General features: G+C 45.4%; 2 protein-coding genes across 5 annotated transcripts in view; both read left to right on the top strand.

Annotated features, from left to right (window-relative positions):
• Positions 1-21,892, top strand: part of LOC121005375 (oocyte zinc finger protein XlCOF6-like) — a 916,661-nt gene that overhangs the window by 266,110 nt on the left and 628,659 nt on the right. The window lies entirely within an intron of this gene.
• Positions 7,815-16,280, top strand: DYNC2I2 (dynein 2 intermediate chain 2). Of its 2 annotated transcripts, none has more exons than XM_040438143.1 (9): positions 7,815-7,970; positions 9,837-10,094; positions 11,196-11,305; positions 12,456-12,613; positions 13,074-13,183; positions 13,494-13,661; positions 14,178-14,410; positions 15,231-15,388; positions 15,957-16,280. In XM_040438143.1, exons 2-9 carry the CDS (start codon positions 10,014-10,016, stop codon positions 16,193-16,195), a joined length of 1,257 nt encoding a protein of 418 aa, XP_040294077.1. In that variant the 5' UTR covers positions 7,815-7,970; positions 9,837-10,013; the 3' UTR covers positions 16,196-16,280. The 2 variants fall into 2 exon arrangements, with proteins under 2 accessions (XP_040294077.1, XP_040294075.1); XM_040438141.1 differs by lacking the exon at positions 7,815-7,970 and adding an exon at positions 8,013-8,265.

Raw genomic sequence — 21,892 nt, 5'->3', positions numbered from 1 at the left:
CACAATTATTTTTATTTTGAAGAAAATTTCTACTTACAGAAATGTGGGACCGCCATGGGGACCAGGTTCGCCCCCAGCTATGCTAATTTGTTTTTGGCAGAATGGGAACATAACATCATTAGGCCCAGGCTGGGGGGGGATCTGGTCCTATGGCGGAGATTTATTGATGATGTTATCTTTATTTGGAGAAAAAGTAGAGAAGAACTTGACTCGTTTTTGGAAGAAATTAATCAGAATCCGCTAAACTTGAGATTTACTGTAAATATTATAGAGGAGACAGAATTTTTGGATTTGAAAATAAAAAGTGTAGAACAAAGATATATTTGTAATACATTTTCAAAACCCACCTCTATAAATAGCTTCATACAGTTTTCAAGCTGTCATTTGCCAACCTGGCTGATAAATGTCCCATATGGGCAATTCCGAAGAATTAGAAGAAATTGTACACAGGATTTGGATTTTGAACAAGAAGCGGCCAAAATGAGAGAACAATTTCTAGAAAGACAATACCCTGAAATAGTGATCGATACAGCACTAGAAAAAACTAGGAAATTAAATAGGAGTACCTTTTTTGTAAATAAAGAACCTAGGTTGGAGGGAACACAAAACAGTGGGGGCATTAATAGTAAAATTGTCCTTCCATTTAATAATAGTCACAAGCAGCTACAAAAAATCATTAAGACCCACTGGCACCATATCCAAAGTGATAAAAGGATAGGCCATCTTCTACCAACTATGCCGGCATTGGTATTCACTAAAGCACCTAATCTGGGCCTAAAAATAGCCCCGTCGATTAAAAAGTCTAGTGTACAAAAAAATGAGAATACAATTCTGGGTACTTGGATGAATCTAAAAGGCTTCTTCAAATGTGGTAAATGTATGGCCTGTAAGGTCAACCCAACATCTAGGAAGACCACTACAATCTCCTCAACGCAAAATAATTACATATGGGATATTAAGGACTGTCTGACTTGCAACACTACAGGAGTTATTTACTTAATCCAGTGCCCCTGTAGGAGACAGTATATAGGCCGAACCAAACGCCCTATGAAAACCAGGATGGCTGAACATATAGCCAACATACGTAAAGGGTATGAAAAACACTGTCTATCTAAACATTATAAAGACATACACAACCAAGATCCCTCAGGCCTGGTATTTATGGCACTGGAAAAGGTAAACAAACACTGGCGTGGAGGCAACTATATTAAACAGATGTCAAGGACAGAATCCAGACATATATATCAATTTGGATCACTGTTGCCAGTGGGTCTGAATGCCGAATTAGAAATTTTTGGGTTCCTATAGACTGGTTGCCCCTGTTCCGACTCTTGCGACTCAGTCTGGCCGTTTATCGACACTGAGTCGTGGACTCGGACGTGGACAACCAGTCTTCTACATCATATACCCCAATACAGTGAGATCCCTATATCTGTACATCTCTGACAAAACCAGACTGAGAATTTTGGAACAGTCTCTCTACCTCTTATTTTTATTTTTACATATTTTATCTATTTAATCATTATTAGTGCCATCATAGATGGTGATTAGCCACAAGGTTTTTATTATATTATACATTTTTTATTATGTATTGATTTATCTGCTGTATATTATATACATTTTATATTATATTATATTTATATTTAATAATGAAATTACAAATATTAATGACTATATAGATCTAGATAGTATACAGAAACTCCATTTTAGGTTGAAGATGTATAACATTTTTAAACCAATAGTATTTTAGCATTGTGATATTGCTATAATATGAGATTGACAATAATAGCTGATCATTCATACAGACAATGAGTAACAGCAAACTGAATGTATACCAGCTTTATAGAATGGAATAAAGAAGCTATTTCAGGAAAAAACGCATACCCCCCAAAAAAACCGCATGGAAAACGCATAATAAAACGCATGCGATTTTTTAATGTTTGAAGTGAATCCAGTGATCCAGGAATTTGGTGCTTGTCTACGATATAAAAGGCGGAGGCCCACAGGTGATGCTGTACCACTGACGAAGGGAGAAGGACTCTCGAAACGCGTCTGGGCCGCACACCTGTTGAAATAGCACCTCCGCACCTAATGCATGGCCATGCAAACTACATCTGAATAGATGAATTTGGATATTTAACACGCAGAGCATAGGAACTACAGAAATCTCCGCTCTCTGACGTCCGGATACAGATCACGCTCACAATACCGCGAGATCTTGGACCAACTTGCGACAGGAATCACAAGCGAGAGACCGGGAGCGTTCCATGCTGTTTGTCTATACGGCACGTCGATAGAGGCAATTGCTATACGAACCGAGGGGACGGTAGGAAGACTTCGGTCAAAACCTTTATGTGACGAACTAACTATTTGCTAAGCGTGTATATCCACGATACAAAATTCCATTGAGGATATGGGTTGTTACACAAGCAGGAATTTGTCTGCTAACTACTAAGTACACAAGAACTTTTTACCTCATTGCTAGGCGCATTGGACTTGGAAGCACAACAGCAGCGCACAGGAACTAACTACTCCTAGTAGTTTCTGTTTGCGCATTGGACCCCTGGTCTTTAACACAATTGACACATTTATGCGCATTGGATTTGACAATATAACAACAGCACGCTAGGATTTGCTACTACCAGTTATTTCAGCGTGCGCACTGGAAACCAAGTGTAGCCATCTGCGGCTCTTATTGTCTATCAGTTATAATTGATACTAAGGGACTTCTACTACTATTTACCTTCATTTGTGTCATTTAGGATTTTATGTCTACAGATTTTAGTTTTGCAGATTTTAGTCATTACACACGCGTTGTATTATTGTGATTTAATAAATTTTTAATCATATTATTGTGGTCCAACTGTTGAGCGCTCGCCCTTCACTTCTAAATTACTTTACCAATTACTAATAGAGGTTGGGTGTTCCTCTTATTGGGTTAGTAGCACCTATTCCAGAACCCTGCCTGAAGTGAGCCACCATTTTCTGCAGTTTGTTGACTATGTTTGCTATTAACTGTTTATCGTCCAGGTGTTCATTAGTTGTTAAGTTGTTGCGTCATTTAGTATTGTTTTGTTTAAAGTTGAATATTTGGATTAAAGCTAGGCATATTCCGGGTGTGGATAACTCTATTGCTGACACGCTCTCTCGTTTTCAGTTTCAGGTTTTTCGCGCATTGGCAAGGTGGGCCGACCTAGAGGGGAGGAATGTCCTCTTTATCTTTAGAATCTGATGTGGTCCTAGGCATGTCCTATCTGAGGTCGTCTTTGGCCCCGGCTACTTGGTCAGATTATGTCCGATCGTGGGGTAAGTGGTGCCGTTTTGTGAAGTTTATGGGATGGTCCCCTTTTGTAGGTGATGAAAATTCGGCCTTATCCTTTTGTTTGTATCTTTTTAAGGAGCAGTTGGCGCATGCAAATGTGGTGCGGGTTTTGGCAGGCGTGTCCTTTTTTCTTAGAATGTTGGGTGTTCCGGTGTTTTTAGATTACTTTATGGTGAAGCAGGTTCTGAAGGGTTATAAAGTGGGTAATTGTTTTCCGGATAATAGGTGTCCTATTTCTTCCGGTTTATTGTCGTCGTTATGTCAGGTAACGTCGCTGATCTGTGATAATGCTTATGAGTCGTTGCTCTTTTCTTCAGTCTTTGCATGCATGTTTTTAGGTGCGTTCAGGATCGGTGAGATCTTACCTAAAAGTGGTACATCTGATGCGGGTTTGGCCTGGTCGAACGTGAGTGTGCATAGTAATTATATTTTGTTTTTTCTTCCTCGTTCAAAGACGGATCCTGCGGGTAAGGGTTCTTGGATCCGAGTGGGCAGAGTCCAGTCGGGTGATATCTGCCCTGTGAGTATTCTGTTACACTACTGGCATTGTAGGCCGGCAGGTGGGGGTTTGTTTTTTGTTCATGTTGATTCTTCTCCAGTAACGCAGTATCAATTTAGAGCAGTTTTGAGTAAATGCTTGAAGGATTTGGGTCTGGAGGATTTTAAAATCCCGTCACAATTATTTAGGATTGGGGCTGCAGATTAAAAGGTTGGGAAGGTGGTCTTCTAATAGTTTTCAGCTCTATATCAGACCGTCACTTCAGGTTATTTAATGCTGTTTGTTTCTCTTTATAGTTTTTACAGGAAGCACCTTATGGATCATCGGCCATTGCTTTGTGCACTGGGCCCATAGAAGAGCATTAGGAAGATCATACGGTGACAACCTTTCCTGGTCTACGGGTGATGTTCGAATTTTTTGGAACGGGGTTAGAGGATTGCGTTGGGAAGGGGTGCTAGATGTAATCCTCGAGATGTGTTCTTTATATCCTGATCCGGATGTTATTATTTTTCATGCAGGTGGTAATGACGTGGGTAAGGTAGGCACTATTGAGTTGGCATTTAGTATGAAACAGACCTTAGTCAGAGTCAGGTGGTTGTTTCCGGACGCTCGTCTGATTTTTTCGGAAATGGTGCCGAGATTGTTTTGGCTGTCTCATGCGAATTTTACGTTTTTGGATAAAATTAGAATTCGTGTGAACAGGATCATGGCTCGTTTTATGCCGCTAGGTTGGGGTTTTTCCTTTTAGACACATGGACTTGGAAGGAGGTTTGCCCGGCCTTTACTTTTTAGATAAAATTTATCTTTCAGAGATTGGCCTGGATATTTTTAATTTGGATTTGCAGACCATGATCAAATTAGATTTGGATGGGGTGGGGCCCATGCCCCCTGCTTAGGTGGCATGGTCTTTTGGGTAAGGTCGCTGGCCAATAAGTGGCAAGCGGACGAGTTGATTCAGGTATTTAGGTCGAGCTTATGGCTGGCCTAATCAGTGGTTATTATTAGGGATGTCCCGATACCATTTTTTTAAGACTGAGTACGAGTACCGATACTTTTATTTAAGTACTCACCGATACCAATTACCGATACCAATTTTAACAATAAAATACACATACATGTATTTTCTGACCACTGACCAACCAAAAGGCCCAAAAACAGAACTATAACTTTCCAAGGAGACATTACACTGAATGGGGGCCACAAAGAGACATTATACTGTATGGGGCCACAAAGAGACATTATACTATATGGGGGCCACAAGGAGATGTTATACTGTATGGGGGCAGCCACAAGGAGACGTTATACTGTATGGGGCAGCCACAAGGAGATATTATACTGTATGGGGGCAGCCACAAGGAGACATTATACTGTATGGGGGAAGCCACAAGGAGACATTATACTGTATGGGGCAGCCACAAGGAGACATTATACTGTATGGGGGCAGCCACAAGGAGACGTTATACTATATGGGGGGCAGCCACAAGGAGACGTTATACTGTATGGGGGCAGCTACAAGGAGACGTTATACTGTATGGGGGCAGCCACAAGGAGACTTTATACTGTATGGGGGCAGCTACAAGGAGACGTTATACTGTATGGAGGCAGTCACAAGGAGATGTTATACTGTATGGGGGCAGCCACAAGGAGACGTTATACTGTATGGGGGCAGCCACAAGGAGACGTTATACTGTATGGGGGCAGCCACAAGGAGACGTTATACTGTATGGGGGCAGCCACAAGGAGACGTTATACTGTATGGGGGCAGCTACAAGGAGACATTATACTGTATGGGAGCCACAAGGAGACGTTATACTGTATGGGGGCAGCTACAAGGAGACATTATACTGTATGGGAGCCACAAGGAGACGTTATACTGTATGGGGGCAGCCACAAGGAGACGTTATACTGTATGGGGGCAGCCACAAGGAGACGTTATACTGTATAGGGGCAGCCACAAGGAGACGTTATACTGTATGGGGGCAGCTACAAGGAGACATTATACTGTATGGGGGCCACAAGGAGACGTTATACTGTATGGGGGCAGCCACAAGGAAACGTTATACTGTATGGGGCAGCCACAAGGAGACGTTATACTGTATGGGGGCAGCCACAAGGAAACGTTATACTGTATGGGGCAGCCACAAGGAGATGTTATACTGTATGGGGGCAGCCACAAGGAGACGTTATACTGTATGGGGGCAGCCACAAGGAGACGTTACACTGTATGGGGGCAGCCACAAGGAGGTGTTATACTGTATGGAGGCAGTCACAAGGAGACTTTATACTGTATGGAGGCAGCCACAAGGAGATGTTATACTGTATGGGGGCAGCCACAAGGAGACGTTATACTGTATAGGGGCAGCCACAAGGAGACGTTATACTGTATGGGGGCAGCTACAAGGAGACGTTATACTGTATGGGGGCCACAAGGAGACGTTATACTGTATGGGGGCAGCCACAAGGAAACGTTATACTGTATGGGGCAGCCACAAGGAGACGTTATACTGTATGGGGGCAGCCACAAGGAAACGTTATACTGTATGGGGCAGCCACAAGGAGACGTTATACTGTATGGGGGCAGCCACAAGGAGACGTTATACTGTATGGGGGCAGCCACAAGGAGATGTTATACTGTATGGGGGCAGCTACAAGGAGACGTTATACTGTATGAGGGCAGCCACAAGGAGACGCTACTGTAAGGAGTCAGGACAACAATTTTTGAAGCCCCCCCCCCCCCCTCCTCAGTATAATAGTCTTGTGGCCATCATACAGTAATATATATTTCTTCTTGCCCTAATGACTGCTTTTAGAGATCAATGTGCAGCTTGCAGGCAGGAAGGGAAGGACCAGGGCCATAGAAGACAGACGCAACACCTTTATTTATTTCTGTCTGTGACCACTTGGGCTGGTTATAATCTTCTAACTAAGCTTTATACACTTACTAGGGTCGGTTCCTATAACTTTTAAAACTACTGGCAGGCGAACTCTGTTTGAGGAGGCTGGAGGGTGTCTGGACTCTGGAGAGGCATTTCCCGTGGCTGGCTTGCTCCTGTGCTCCGATTCTGAGATCAGCTGTCTGTGTGGAGTCATTGGGCACATGGGGGGAGGAGCCGGGGACGGTGGTGGCCGCTGGTAATCAGGGCGAGGGGCGGAGACTGGGAGCAAGAAGAAGCTGTATTTGCTGTGCGAGATGCAGGGGCAGGCCGCGGACGGACACAGACACATTTAGAAGCAGCGCACAGGTATCGGCAGTGGTATCGGGGACATTTGCACGAGTACAAGTACTCGTGCAAATGTCCGGTATCGGTCCCGATACTGGTATCGGTATTGGGACATCCCTAGTTATTATGATTGTTATTTATTATTATTGGAAATTTATTGTTATTTAATATTAAGCTGTTCTTTAATAAAGTTGGCCGTGGCCTATTTTTATCCATTATATAATGTGTCCATGTGTCTCTGTTAATTTTATGGTAATGGGTTTCTGGTGCCTAGGATAGTATAATCTATAATCCCATGTATATTGCAGCTGTGAAAGAATCCTTATGTGTGTGCACTTATCTGCTATACCACTGTAAGAAATAAAAATATTGTTTTTATAAAGCAATACGTTATTTTAGTTAGGTTTTTCTTATTAGAATACTCAAAAAAAATAATCGATAGAATGCTCGATTACTAAAATAATCGTTTACTGCAGCCCTGAAGCATAGCATGTGGATGTGCGCTCCAGCTCTTTTTCTTTATGCATCCTCATGTGAAGGGTTCTCCCAGGTTGATATCTCTGCAATGCGTCTGCTGGGACTTGTAGTGTTACAGCAACAAAAGAACCAGGTGGTAACTAATAATGGAGATTACAGAGAGGCAATCAATGAACCCCTGTTGCTTGAAAGTACCCATCATGCTCTGTTCCTGCGTCCTGAGTGCCATTTTTGTTACTGGAAAGCATCTCTCGCTTGGAAAGCTAGTGATCTCATTTCAATCATCTGTTTTGTGGGGGGAACTTGTCAGTGAATGTAAGGACGTCTGTGTTTGAATACTCAGTATATCCATCTCACTATAATTGCTCGGCTCCTTTAAGTCCGGCCTTTCTAAAGATGGCGGCCGGGGTGTCACTAGAGAAGACTTTCTTCCCTGACGTACTTCCAGAGGGTATTTTTTTTTCGCGCATATCGATTGTCCTGTTCTTAAATGGATTTTCTCTGTCTCTCAATTCTTCGGTTTTGATTCAGTGGCGACATTTGTAATATTGGCGTTTGTACCGTTAGGCGTCACTAGCTGTCGCGCTGGTGACGTCATTAGCCGCGCCGCTTGCAGCAGCTGGTGGTTGCCGAGGTAACGGAGCGCAGACTGCGGCTGACGGGCCATGAGTTTTGTAGACGAGCTCGTGGACGTGGGGTCGGTGGAGTCTCTGTGGAGGAAATCTCAGGGGTCCCGCTGTGAATCAGTGAGTTATTCCGCGGCTCCTGTGGGAGTGGAACCACATCTCCCAGCATGCCCCAGTAGCCAGCTGGCGGGAACGTAAGCTCCGGTGACCACAACCCCATGACTGACAGCAGGAGCACCCCCATGACTGACAGCACTACTCTCACCGCATCTCCAATCACAATGAGGGGGGAGAAATCGGGACCTTTGTTCTAGTGATTGGTGGGAGATCCAGTGGTGGTGCCCCCCAGTAATCAGACATTTAGCACCAGTTCTGTGTACCGGCATGGACAGTTTTCAGGTCCAGAATCCCCCCATCCAGTTGTGGCCCCTTCATTGGGCTGAGTCAGACCCCAGCAAACAAACATAGATGGCTTTTCCAAAGGGTAAGTCCCAGCGAACCCCTTTAAAGAGGGGTTACTACTGGTTACATGTCTGGTTACTACTTGAATCCCCCATATAATAACAATTCTGGAGCATCTATTCTTATGACTCTTTTGTGCCGTCCCTCTATTATTCCTACTAGAAATATTGCCACCAGTCTGCCATAAAGGTGTCCCCCACCACACACACACAACTGGTAACACACAGACTGCCGGTGTAACGTTACATTACTCTACTTCGTGAGATTTCCCTACCTCCTAACTTCCTGTCGCACCGGAAATTACGTGTGGAGGCGTTCCTTAGTTTTGACGATCTGCGCATGCGCATAATGACAGTTTAGGTAAAATCTCACTGCGGAGTTCAGCAGGACACTACGCATGCGCCGGAGAGCCGAAGTAGGGAATTATTACGGCCCATTGCGCAGTTAACTCCTGAAAAATCCATCCGATCTCCGCGCCTGCGCAGTGTGGGGGTAGGGAAAATTACGTCCCAGTGCGCAAACACCGAGGGTAGTATAAATATCCATTTCGCAAGCGATGCTAACCCTTTGCTGGAGCTATATGAGAATAGCTCCAGTAAAGGGTTAGCGCACTGGGACGTAATTTTTCCCTACCCCCACACTGCACAGGCACGGAGATTGGATGGATTTTTCAGGAGTTAACCGCGTTTGCGCAATGGGCCGTAATATTTCCCTACTTCGGCTCTCCGGCGCATGCGCAGTGTCCCGGTGTGCTGCTGAACTCCGCAGTGAGATTTTCCCTAAACTATCCTTTTGCGCATGCGCAGATCGTCAAAACTAAGGAACGCCTCCACACATCATTTGCGGTGCGACAGGAAGTTAGGAGGTAGGGAAATCTCACGAAGTAGGGTAATGTAACGTTACACCGGCAATATTTCTAGCAGGAATAACAGAGGCACATCAGAGTCATAAGAATAAATTATCTGGAATTGTTAATACATGGGGAATGCAAGTAGTTACTAAAACAGACATGTCGGGGGAGGTGACAGGTCCTCTTTAAGTGGGTTTCCTTTAAGCCCTCTGGTTCCGTGCCGCACTACAACTACCATACATACATGTGAATGGACTTCCTATGGAACGGATCCTTTAGTGTAGATTAGACTGAGACCCCCACTGGGAACAGGAAGTGGTTCTGTACAGAGCTGCAGAATAATTCTAATTTCTACGTATACGTTTCGTCCTCCTTCCAGAGAGGCTGTCAGACGCGTCCGGTGGCCAGTAAGGAGTCCTCAGTGCAGGTGCGAGGAGCCAGCGAGGCCGGCACACAGACCGAATGGAAACAAGACCAGAGGGTCCTGGATATCGACCTCGGCCCTCTTCTGGATTACCCAGATGTAGGAGAGTTTCTAAAACGTGTGGAAGGAGACATGATCCGGGAGCTGAAGAAGAACTGGAGGAGTCACGCGTTCGATGGCTTCGACGTCACGTGGGAGGAACCGAATCCGCAGGTCACTGAATGTCTGCATCAGAAATAACACAATGGGAATTGGATATTGATGAACTATCCTCAGGATAGGTCATCGATATCAGATGGGCGGGGGTCTGACTCCTGGCACCCCCACCAATCAGATGTTTGAGGAGGGGTGGGGCCTCCTCACACCTCACCAAGCACAGCGCCTTCCATTGGATGGTGGCTGTGCTTGGTATTGCAGCTCAGCCCTATTCACTTGAACAGGGCTGATATGTGACGAGGTCATGTGACCAATGGAGGTGATGTCACACCAGAACCAGGAGAGAGAGGCACATGCCTAGCGCCTTCTGTCTCCTCACTGCAGGAGAGGAAGCAAGACTCAATAGAAAGTCTATTGGCCCTATGTCGCTTCCATCTCCTGCAGCGAGGAGTGAGAGAGCGCGCTTTGTGTGTTCTAGGGATCAGTGGTGGTCTCAGCAGAAAAATATTTGTCCCATATGAGAATGGTGTAACGGAAAAAAAACTTAAAAATCTCAGATTTGCCTTTTTTTTTGGCACTTCATCTCCCCCAAAAATGTAATACATAGTAATCAACAAGCAGTGCACGCTTCAAAATGGTTACATATCGACCTGCAAAAAATAAAAATAAAACCGTTATGGGGGTCTTAATATGACGATGCAAAGAAGTGAAATAATTTTTGCAGTGTTAACATGCAAGAAAAAAAATATCCAGTATAAAGGTGGTATTATTGTAATTGTACTGACCCAGAGAATGGCGCCAGCAGATCGGTTATACCGCATAGGAAACGCTGTAAAAAGAAAACCGTGTGACAGACCATAATCTACAGCAGCCTCCTGTATTAATTCACGGCCAAAAACCGGTGTACTGGCCTTGCTGGGCCGCCCTCTCCATGCCCCCTTTTCTTGCCCCTTCAGAAAAATGTTGTTATTTTATTTTTGTAGGGGATTTGGAGCTCTGGATCAGAAAAAAAAAATCTCCTCCCACCACAAAGATCTGTTAGGAAATATGAGACCTATTTATAAGATGAAACAATATGGAGGCTCAGGAAATGGTTGGAGTGCCGTAGTCCGTGCAGCCCATAACTGACATGGTCTCCCTCTTTCTGTCTGTATGTAGGTGTCCTGCTTGCACAGTCTCCAGTATCCTGAAGCGGTGGCCGAGCATCTTCAAGTCACCAGTGTTACTTGGAACGCCACGGGATCTGTCATTGCTTGTTCCTACGGCAGGTGAGGTACCGAAAACTCCTACCATCACGTAAACGGAGGAGATGGTCAAGTACAGCGCATGCCAAAACCCAGGTTATGTGTTAGACAAGATGATTTCATGGATGTCACGTAGTGGGGCAGATTCCCTTCAGATAAAAAGTCTTTTATCTACATCTTTTTGTTTTCTGCATATATACCAAAAGCCCTTGCTTGCAAGCTATACATCTGTCACTCGCCCTCTGCACATCACCACCAGTCAATCTACTTCACCCACTGACAGCTGTAAATATAGTCCCCGGTCAGTCTCCTGCACCCTCTGGCAGTCATAAATCTAGTCCTCAAATAAGTGCTGCTGCAGATAGATAGATAATAGTCTGATGCAATGAAGAGATATAGTTGATGCTTTCCTGTGATACTGCAAGGCTCTGGTCCTTCCCTGACAAGCAGGGTAGAAGTCATTAGTATGGGCTGCTGTGCGGTGAGCAGAAGATCACTACACCTTATGGGAATGAAGATCTGGCAAGTGGGAGAGTGTCTGAGCTTGTCGTCATCACTCAGCTCACGTAGGTGGACATGCACACTGATATACACTTTGACACCAAGTGGCGCTATACTGTGTAAGTAAATGTCTTAACTGACCAGGCTTTCCTATACAGTGAAATAATGCAAGCGCAAATGGATCCCTAGGGATATGTTTAATGTATATATCTCGGCATATATGGCAAATGTAGGTCTAGCGCCTAAGAGTAACAGTGTTTCTGGAAGTACAAAATTAGGATAGGTCATCAATATCTGATTGGTGGGGCTCTGACTCCGGTGAGCGCTGTGACCTCCTCACAGAATAGTGGCTGTGCTTGGTGTTGCAGCCCAGGCCCATTCACTTCACTGGGAGCGATCACCAGAGCTCCATGGCCTCTTCAGTGGGGATTGCTGGGAGTCGGACCCCCATGATCAGATATTGATGATCCATCCTGAAGATAGGTCATCAATATTGTACTCCCAGAAAAGACCTTTGAAAAGAGCCTTTATCCACCTGCCCTGTTCCTATAGTTTATGGCCAAAGTTTATTTTTCTTCTTGATACCTACAATGCATTTAGTTATGTCAGAGAAGGATTTTCCTCAGTGTCTTCACCAGCTTAATTCTGGCTATTTTTTTGGTTTCCCATTTAGGTTAGGAGATGGAGACTGGAGCACAGAAAAGTCCTACGTCTGCACATGGAACCTGGACCGACGGGGCTTCAACCCAAATCACCCTGATACTGTCCTAGATGTGCCCAGCTCAGTCATGTGTTTGGCATTTCATCCCTCCAGACCGTCCCTTATAGCCGGTATGTTTAGTATGAATGTACCATATTTTTGGACTACAAGATGCACCTAGAATTCAGAGGAGGAAAATAATAATAAAAAAATTGTCATCAGACCTCAGATCCGACCCCCAAATTAGAGCTCCATCAGCCTCAGATCAGACCCCCATCAGTTCTCACATCCGACCCCCAGATTAGAGCCCCATTCTTCGTGAGACCTCAGATCCGAACACGTACCTCGCATGCTCCGGACTGCGCTGCCACTCACTCACCGCTCCCTGGTCTTCTTCTGGCCCAGGCTGCACTGTGACCTGACATCGCACAAAGTCAGGTCATAGAGCAGCCTGGGTCAGGGGTATCTATAGAGCAGCATGAAAACTCACTGTCCTATAGTGAACCACAGATCACAGAGGCTAAGTGACAAACACAGCTTTGCTCCACTTACCAGCTTGTGTGAATTCAACCAACTTCTCCCTTTCGTCAGGTGGTCTTTTTAATGGTGAAGTTCTAGTGTGGGACACTAGTCGGACGGATGACCCGCTCATCGGAAGAACTGGTCTCTCCATAGACAGCCACATGGACCCCGTCTACCAGGTAATACTGGACGTTATGCCCGTCTTACCCACTGAGGTCACTTGCTTACTGCTGGGGGTTCTAACTGTTTTTGGGCCCCTATTGAGGATATTATGTGCATTGATCAAAGTGGAGGTGCACATGTTCTATGTAGCTGGAGGGTGGGACCCTCAATCATTGTGTATCCCCCAGTGTGACTGCTCAGCACTGTATGATCTCCCCTACAGAGTGTATTTAGCAGCAGTCAGCAGAGTTCTTACATAGTCACCTTTCATTTTCATTGCCCGGTACGCGGCTGGGGACCTCTCTGCCATTCTCTGTTGTCTGACAGGTTCGCTGGCTTCAGGAGGTCGCACAGTCTCACAGGCTGCAGGTTCTGAGCGTCTCTTCTGATGGGAAGATCCTTGTATGGCAGATGGAAAAGGAGGGACAGCTCATGCTGCACAATGGATTTGCTCTGCTTGCTCAGCAGATGCCCAGTAACTCAAAGATGAGCAAGGCAAGCGTATAAAAGTAAGATTGTCGGCCTTGCCGTGCAGCTTGTTGTCTTCAGCTAAAGCGGTATTCCAGTTGTGATTTATCTTATATACAGAGAGCATGCCTGACCTGCAGCTCCATTCATTTTGGGGTTCTAAGGGGTAAGAGTCCCCCGTTCTCATGATCGGTGGGGGTCCAGCGGTCAGGCCCCCACCAATCTAATATCTGTGCCCTATTCTGTGGATAGAGGATAAATTGTCACAACTGGAATACCCAAACAGCACCACCCCTGTCCACAGGTTGTGGGTGGTATTGCAGCTCATTCCGATTGACTCCAATGGAGCTGAGCTGCAATACCAGACACAATGCATGGACAGGGATGGTGCTGGTTTTGGAAGACAGCTGCCATGTTTTTCTTATCCTGAACAACCGCTTTTTAAGTCCTTTCGACTTTATAATGTAAAGCTCTGCTAGCGCAGATTAAGTCTTGGCTTTATCTACAGTGGACGTGTCTGTGACATTCTCATGTTCCTTGCAGCATGGCCGAGGTGACACAGCCGTGGGGGTGACATGCCTCTCCTCTTCACGCTTTGATCCGAGTGTATTCGTTGTTGGAGTAGAAGGTGGTTACTTGCTGAAATGCTCCACTGCTGTCCAGACAGCGGCCCTCACTAACATGGCTTCCTCTGTTCCGCTGAAGGCCCCAGCCCAGTTTGCCTTCTCCCCTCATGGAGGACCGGTCTACTGTGTGGATTGCTCCCCTTTCCACAGGTAAGAAACATTGCTTTTGGTTAAGGCGGCAAATCTTGAAGGTTTAGCTGTGCACTTGTGGTCACTCTGCATTGATATTAAAGTAAGACTCGCAAACACCGAATTCAGAGTGCGGACTCTTACCAGTTCCATTTTTATGGCAAAACTCATTTGAAGGGGTTGTCCATTAGTCAGGCATATCCTCAGTGGTGTTTGGTTTCTTCCTGAAACCCAACTGCCCCTTTAAGGTCAGTGGTTGGAATACTGACCCTCAGGGAGGTGTTCATTATCCGTCTAGGCTTTGGTCCAAAATCAAGATTTAGTTCAGATATATACATCTAGCCTGGTGTGTCCATATGGGCAAAGAACATCCTTCTTCCTGTGAAAGTTCTTGTGGAAGGAGAGGTGACCACCACTGTGTGCCTCCCTGTAAAGGGGTTTTCCTGGAGTTCAGTTTTGATGGCTTTTATCTCTGATAGGTCATAAATATCGGTGGGGGGGTCTGACTCCTGACACCCACACCAATAAGCCATGTGAAGAGAGGCAGCCTCTTTCTAGGCCAGTGATGTCACTTTCATCAGTCACATGGCTTATGTACTGCTCAGTCCCTTAAAAGTGAATGGACCTGGGCTGCAATACCAAGTACAGCCACTATACAATGGCGCTGTGTTCGGGAAGCTGCAAGGAGGCTGCAGCGCTCAAATCTTCTAACATGGTCCCAATTACTTCTAAGGATTCTCTGCGCTGCAGTCCAACGACAAACCTCCATGTGTGAACCCTGCTCTCATGCCCGGTTATATTACTGTATTACTACGCTGTTGCTTTCTGTCCCTCTTTGTAGGAACCTCTTCCTGAGTGCGGGAACTGATGGACACGCTCACCTGTACTCCATGCTTCAGGAGCAACCTCTCACTTCTCTGCAGCTTTCCCAGAAATACCTCTTTAGCATTCAGTGGTCTCCAGTGCGCCCCTTGGTTTTTGCTGCAGCTTCTGGAGAAGGTAAGACTTAGGTCTCCATTGAAGGGGTTTTCCAAGACTCCCCCCAAAAAGTCTGATGGCAAAAGCTCCTGCCATACAAGTGCTGCTGCTCCAGCGCTGTTGTGTGTGACTACCCCGATGTGATCACTGCAGCCAGGCAATGACCTCATGTACGTCGTCGCTGCAGCGCCTTAAACAAACACATGGGGAGAAGACAGATGTTGAAGTAGTAGTAATTGATGAATATTAGGGAATTGCTATATATGCAGTTCCTTGATGTATATGGTTGGATTCACATGAGGCAGATTTCTTGTCTGCGACTTCCGGTCATCTCTGTGCCGCTTGCCTCCAAAACGACACCATTTAAAAATGCAAAAATATCAGAAAAAAATCTGCCATGTGTGAATTCACCTTTAGGCCGGGTGCAGCCACCCAACCCTGGCCACCTGCAGCGACCAGTGGAAGCACGATTTTGAAGGTAAGTCCTTGGCTTTACCCATAAACTTGTGCAATCGGTAGGTGGGGGGGCAGCAGTTGGAGCCCGGCCCTTATGGAACTGAGACAATAACATGAAAATCTTCTGCCATAGGAGAACTGCTGCTCTTTGATTTCGGAAGAAGCTCCCATAAGCCATCGCTGAGCGTAAAGCAAACGTCCAATGAGAAACCAGTTTACTGCTTGGAGTTCAACCGAGCGCAGACCCAGCTCCTGGCCGCCGGGGACGGCGATGGGGTCGTTAAGATATGGCAGCTGAGTTCTGACTTCACAAAGCAAGGAGCTCGAGAGATGAACCTGCTGGATGAGCTGGCCGGGGCGGTCGTGGACTGACCCTCGTACGTGTCCCGTATATTTATGACTTGTAACTAATACAGATGTGTGTGAATAAACTCTTATTGATAAGGTGCAGCCTTCAGGTTCTTGATCAGGCCCATGAGGCCTTAAGTCTGTGTACATGTCACGTATTGTTCTGTATACTGTTTTCAGGTACCTACCATATACAAGATGGCCACTTATTAATACCAACCAGGCTGGAAAACGAAAGTATGTGACTAAAAGGAGAAGCTCGGGTGATCCCGGATTCTTCTAGTAACAGCTATGCACTTGCTAAATGAATGGGACTGACCTGCAATACCACAGACAACTTTCAGCTAACTGTGGCGCTGCCATTTGGAAAAATACTGATGTTTTTCTAATCCTTGTAAATTCTCTTCATATAAATTAAAGCTAAAGCATTGTACAAAGACAAATTCTTCAAAGGGGTTGTTCCATTACAACAACTTATTGGTGGGCATCTGAATGCTGGGACTAGTTATCACGATTCAAAAATTTTGATTTGATTTCGATACCATAAAAAAGTATTGCGATACTCAATACCATTCGAATGAAAAATAAAACGCCCAAAAAACGCGTGCAATCCACATTTTTCTGAACGTCCGGCACACAATAGAACATTCCTATCCTATTTTTTGGGGGGGAACAAGGTGACAAAAAAAATGGCGAATTGGGTGTTTTTTTTAGCGTTACAGCATTCACCGCATAGGAGATATTTTTAAATATTATTATAATAATTTGCCCTTTTTTCGGATGCGGCGATACCCAATATGTTTATTTTTTTATTTTATTTGGGAAAGAAAGGTTATTTAAACTTTTAATATCCTGCTGTTTTTTTTATTTTTTATATAACTATTAGCCCCCCTTAGGGGGATACAACCTGGGATCTTGTCCTATTCACCCTATTGAAAATAAATGCAAATGTATGGAGCGGGCTCACCCCATCATTTACCTCTCAGATCCTGCAACCTGAAGGGTTAAATGACAGGGTTCAGCAGAATCACCGTTCTCTGTCACTGCGGACAGGTGCCAGCTGTATGATACAGCCGGCAGCGGACTCACTGCAGCAGCCCGCTCCATACATTCGCATTTAGGGGTTTATTATTTTAATTGTTAGTGCAGTGGCCCCCTCCCCTTAATGTTATAATTGGTGGCAGTGGCGGGCGCTTCACAGTGGGGAGGGAGAGGGACTTCCTCCATCTCCACTGTGCAGCTGATGAGAACACAGCGCACGCCATGTTCTCTAATGAAAAACAGATACTAGGCTGTGCAGCCTAGTATCGAGAAAAGGCAAATCCCGATATCGTATAGAAAGTTCCATACCTGGTGCAACCCTAGCTGGGACCCCCTCTGATCTTGAGAATGGAGGCCCGTATTCCCCCATTTGAATAGTGCAGCAGACAAGCATGTGCTTCCTGTCTATTCAACTCCTCAATCCTGTATATACTGTATACCCTCACTGTCCTCCATCATCTCTTCTGTATATACCCTCACTGTCCTCCATCATCTCCTCTGTATATACTGTATACCCTTACTGTCCTCCATCATCTCTGCTCTATATACTGTATACCCTCACTGTCCCCCATCACCTCTGCTCTGTATATACTGTATACCCATACTGGATCTGCTCAGGTAAGCTAGGCATACAGTATAAACAGGCTATTTTTTACTTCTGACTGGTAAGCTCATGTGACGGGGTGGTTAACATGGTTGTCGCTGTTAGTGATTGCACTATGGCTGACATAAGACACTCGCTGAAAACGGTACTGTGTCTGGTACTGTGTGGTATCAGTCTTTATGCAGTAACTTTATTTTTTTCCCATAGGGCTGTTACACATGAGGGAGCCCATTACGGGAGTCGCGCTCCGTGTGTGAGCCTGATCCTCCTGTTCTGGACTTGCAGGAGCGCACGGCATTATCCTGATTTATAATGCTATGCGCCTCTGCATGACCTTACTTTTACAGAATCCTAGAGACAGCTTTTTGTCAGTATGATCATGAAGAAGTAAGGTCAAGCAGAGAGACATAGCATTATAAATCATGATAATGCCCTGCTCTCCTGCAAGCCCAGAACAGAGGATCACACCCTGAGCACGATTCCTGCAATGAACTTGCTTGTATGAAACAGCCCTTAGTTTTATGTTTCTGATTCTTGGTGCATCTTATGGTCCGAAGAATACTGATATACAGATGTAAGCTGTGGACAGGTGGGGTGGTATGGTTGGGTGACATCAGCCATTGTTTGGTTAATCCTGGAGAACCCTTTTCATCGGTTTGTGTGACTACTGCTGCCTTTGGCACACAACATGGATAAAGAAACGACCCATTGAATATTAAAGCACACTGCTTATATTGCTTCTTCAGTCAGCTAAATCCAAAGCTAAAACAAGGACGAACCAGTAAGGGCAGAGGGCTGGAGCGACAGGACATGCACAGCCAAAGTCAGCCGGCACAAGCAAGGGCTTTAATTCTGCTATGCCAGTTCACAAATGGCGAGCAGCTCCCGGCCCTTACTCTACATGTAGGGTTTCATGTGCGAGATGTATAAGTCTGCCTGTTCACCTGTGAGATTCTGAAACGGAACAACATGGAGGTTAGAGTATTGTCCGAAAGAGATCAAACACAATGCCTGCTAGGGTTGATCATGCTGAGTAAAACAACTCCTCTATAGTCCCAGTTTAGAGACGACTGCAGTTTATTTCATATGCCAATTATGTGTTCAGGGCGCTGAGGGGCAGATCTAGCCCCTCGGAGCACCACTTCACTACTGCTTTTCCCCATTAGCCGCTCCCCCTTTGACAGGGCCAGACAGGAGGACTGTGAGGATGCCTGGCCCTGTCACACAAGGCTTAAGGGGAAAAAGCTGTGCTCCGAGGGGCTAGTCCTGCCTCTCAGAATACCTCATTAGTAAATGGAAATAAACTGCAGATTTCTCTAAAATGGGGCCACAGATTTTAACTACAGAGGGTAATTTCACTTAGCATAATCAACCCTAGCAGACTGTAGGCCTGGTTTCATAGGGTTGATCATGCTCTTTAAAAAGGCTCTGATGGCTGATCTTCAGGACAGGTCATCAATATCTGTTCTGTAGGGATAAGACCCTTGCCACCCTCTGTCACAAGGCCTTAGCTCAGTCCCATTCAAGTGAATGGGACTTAGCTGCAATACCAAGCACAGCCACTACCCAATGTATGGTGCTTGCTTTGTATACTATGAAGAGGCTGTGACCCTTTTAAAAACCAAAGTTCGGACATCTACCAATCAGACACTGATAAATGATCCTGAGGATAAGTCATCAATATTGGATTCCTGGAAAACACCATTAAAGTGGTTCTACAGCTACTGAAGACATATCCTCCGGACTGGTCATCAACATGAGATTGGTGGGGGTCCAACACCCGACACCTCCATCGATCAGCTGTTTTATAGGCAGCCACGGTGCCAGAAACTGTACACTCTATAGCACGGAAGCAGAAGGCTCCGGCACCCTAAGGATCAGCTCCCATTCACTTGAATAGGAGCTGAACTGCAGTATCCCGAAACGGCCAAAATACCATTGTACAAGCTGTCTGCTTTCAACTCTGGCCCCCACTGATGTAATGCTGATGACCTGTGCTGAGGATACATCATCTATTTGTATGTAGGAAAGAAAGCCAATTAGGAAGTCAGCAGTTGTGACTTTGCCCCTTCTTTAGAAGCTGGACTCCAGTCATTTGCACCTCCATTATCCCAGAAGGTGCACATTTTACTTCAGCATTCTGATAAGAAGGGTAAAAGCTCATGTCCTCACCTGATATAATTCTTCCTTTGTGACGTAAGGTTTCTGCTCGGTGCTGAGCGCTCAGAATGCACTGTCAATCTCCTCGCTGGACTTGACATTTCCCCATTTCCTGGCTGATCATGAAGGCCATGTACTCTTGTAGGGACACAGGCCCGTCTCTGAAAGAGCACATGGGCCATGAGTAGGGATTAACAACATTATAACCAAGTCATTTACCTCTTGTAGAGATCGGGACACTTACCTGTTGGGATCCACAATATATATCCACCATCAGCAGGTCATATCCAAGGGACCTCAGGCAAGACTTGAACTCCTGGTGGTTGAGACGGCCAGATTTATCCTTGTCGAAGTGCCAGGAGAACGGGAAGGAGAATTTGTATTAGGAAGTAAAGTTGTAGAGAGTGAAGAGATGTGGACCCACCCACTTGAACATCATGCTGAATTCTTTGAGAGCTTCTTCTGTCACACCCGTTGTGTTTCTAAGAAAGAAGTAAGGATAATTATTATCAAACCCATAACAGAACGCTAATGAGAAAACGAGGCGAAGGCTTGGACGTCCAGTTCTGAGGTCCAAACCTCTGTTACAGTTAATTCTTTATATCTGGTGGAGCTCCAATTTTCTATTATAAAACTACAACCATAAAACTAAATGCTGCTGCTAGGGGACCTCAATTGATTGCTCCCAGACCCACTCTCAAAAGGAATGGCAGCCATTCAGATGATGGCTTAAGCCCGCCAGAGTGGGTTCCACTTGTACAGAGATGCTTTCTTCTCATCACATGGATCTCTTGATGTTTTCTTTGGGGTGAAACAACCCAACAAACAAGTTAGACCAAAGAGCAGAAAGAGTCCATATATGAGGCAATGACCAGTAAGGGTTTCACAAACCTTAGTGGCTTCCAGCTGAGACTCCAGTGTTCCAGACTTGCATCCACCATGCAAGATCTGCACGAGGCAAAGATCAGTAAGCACAGGTGGTTGATGGTTTCTTAAAGACACCTTACCTTTACAATGGCCAAAATGTGTCCCGATGGACTGTGCGTCATGTTAAGGGTAAGGTCCGCAGAGCACAGGAACAGATCCATGCCAAGCGCTGCTCTGCCACCACACACCTGACCAGTGGAGTAGAGCCAAAAGTGCCCAAACACAGTCCAAGCCTCTCTATAGATCAGCCAAACAGCAGGTTAGTGTACAGTCACTAGTTGTCTAAAAACCAAGATAGAGACTCGGAACAGGAATGTACCAAAGACACCACCTTCTAATGCACGGCCATTCATGTACATCACTCCAGCCAATCATAGGGTGACTACTAATCCAGTGGTGGGTGCAAATACCTTCCTGCAATACCAATCAGTGCAATAGATGTGGTTAAGAGACCACAGCAGACAGCACACATCATGCCCATCATGTTCCTTACAGAACGCTGTAGGGCCAGTAATGACCATGTAGCACCACAGAATGCTACAACTGCAGTCGGTGTAAAGACTTCTTGCCTGCCTTAGGGTACGGCCTGCTGTAAAATATGCATGTGATACGTGCGGACTTGCATTGCATAGGGCAAAATCCACAGCAAAAATTCAAAATGGAACTAAAATCCACACCGCAGGTCAATTCCGCATGGATCTTCTACTCAGCATGTGGCTATAACTATATTTTACTTAGCTACCTATAAACTTTAGATAACTGAATGTTTGTTTAGGAACAGAAATTTTTCACAAATCATCCCTCGGCCGAGCATGCACCTGTTCTCAATAGGGAGAAGAGGGGGGTTTCCAGTTTATGATCCCTAGAAGACAAGCTCCTCGAAAGGAAGATGAGAGATGGAGGCACAGCACTGCCTGTACCCTAGCAGTGCCCGGCAGGTGAACACTCCAAAGCGGCAGTGTGAGTTAGTACAGAAAAGCATCACAGTG

The sequence above is a fragment of the Bufo bufo genome, chromosome 6, assembly GCF_905171765.1.
Source record: "Bufo bufo chromosome 6, aBufBuf1.1, whole genome shotgun sequence".
Lineage (NCBI taxonomy): Eukaryota > Metazoa > Chordata > Amphibia > Anura > Bufonidae > Bufo > Bufo bufo.
This window is presented reverse-complemented; position numbering and strand designations above follow the sequence as displayed.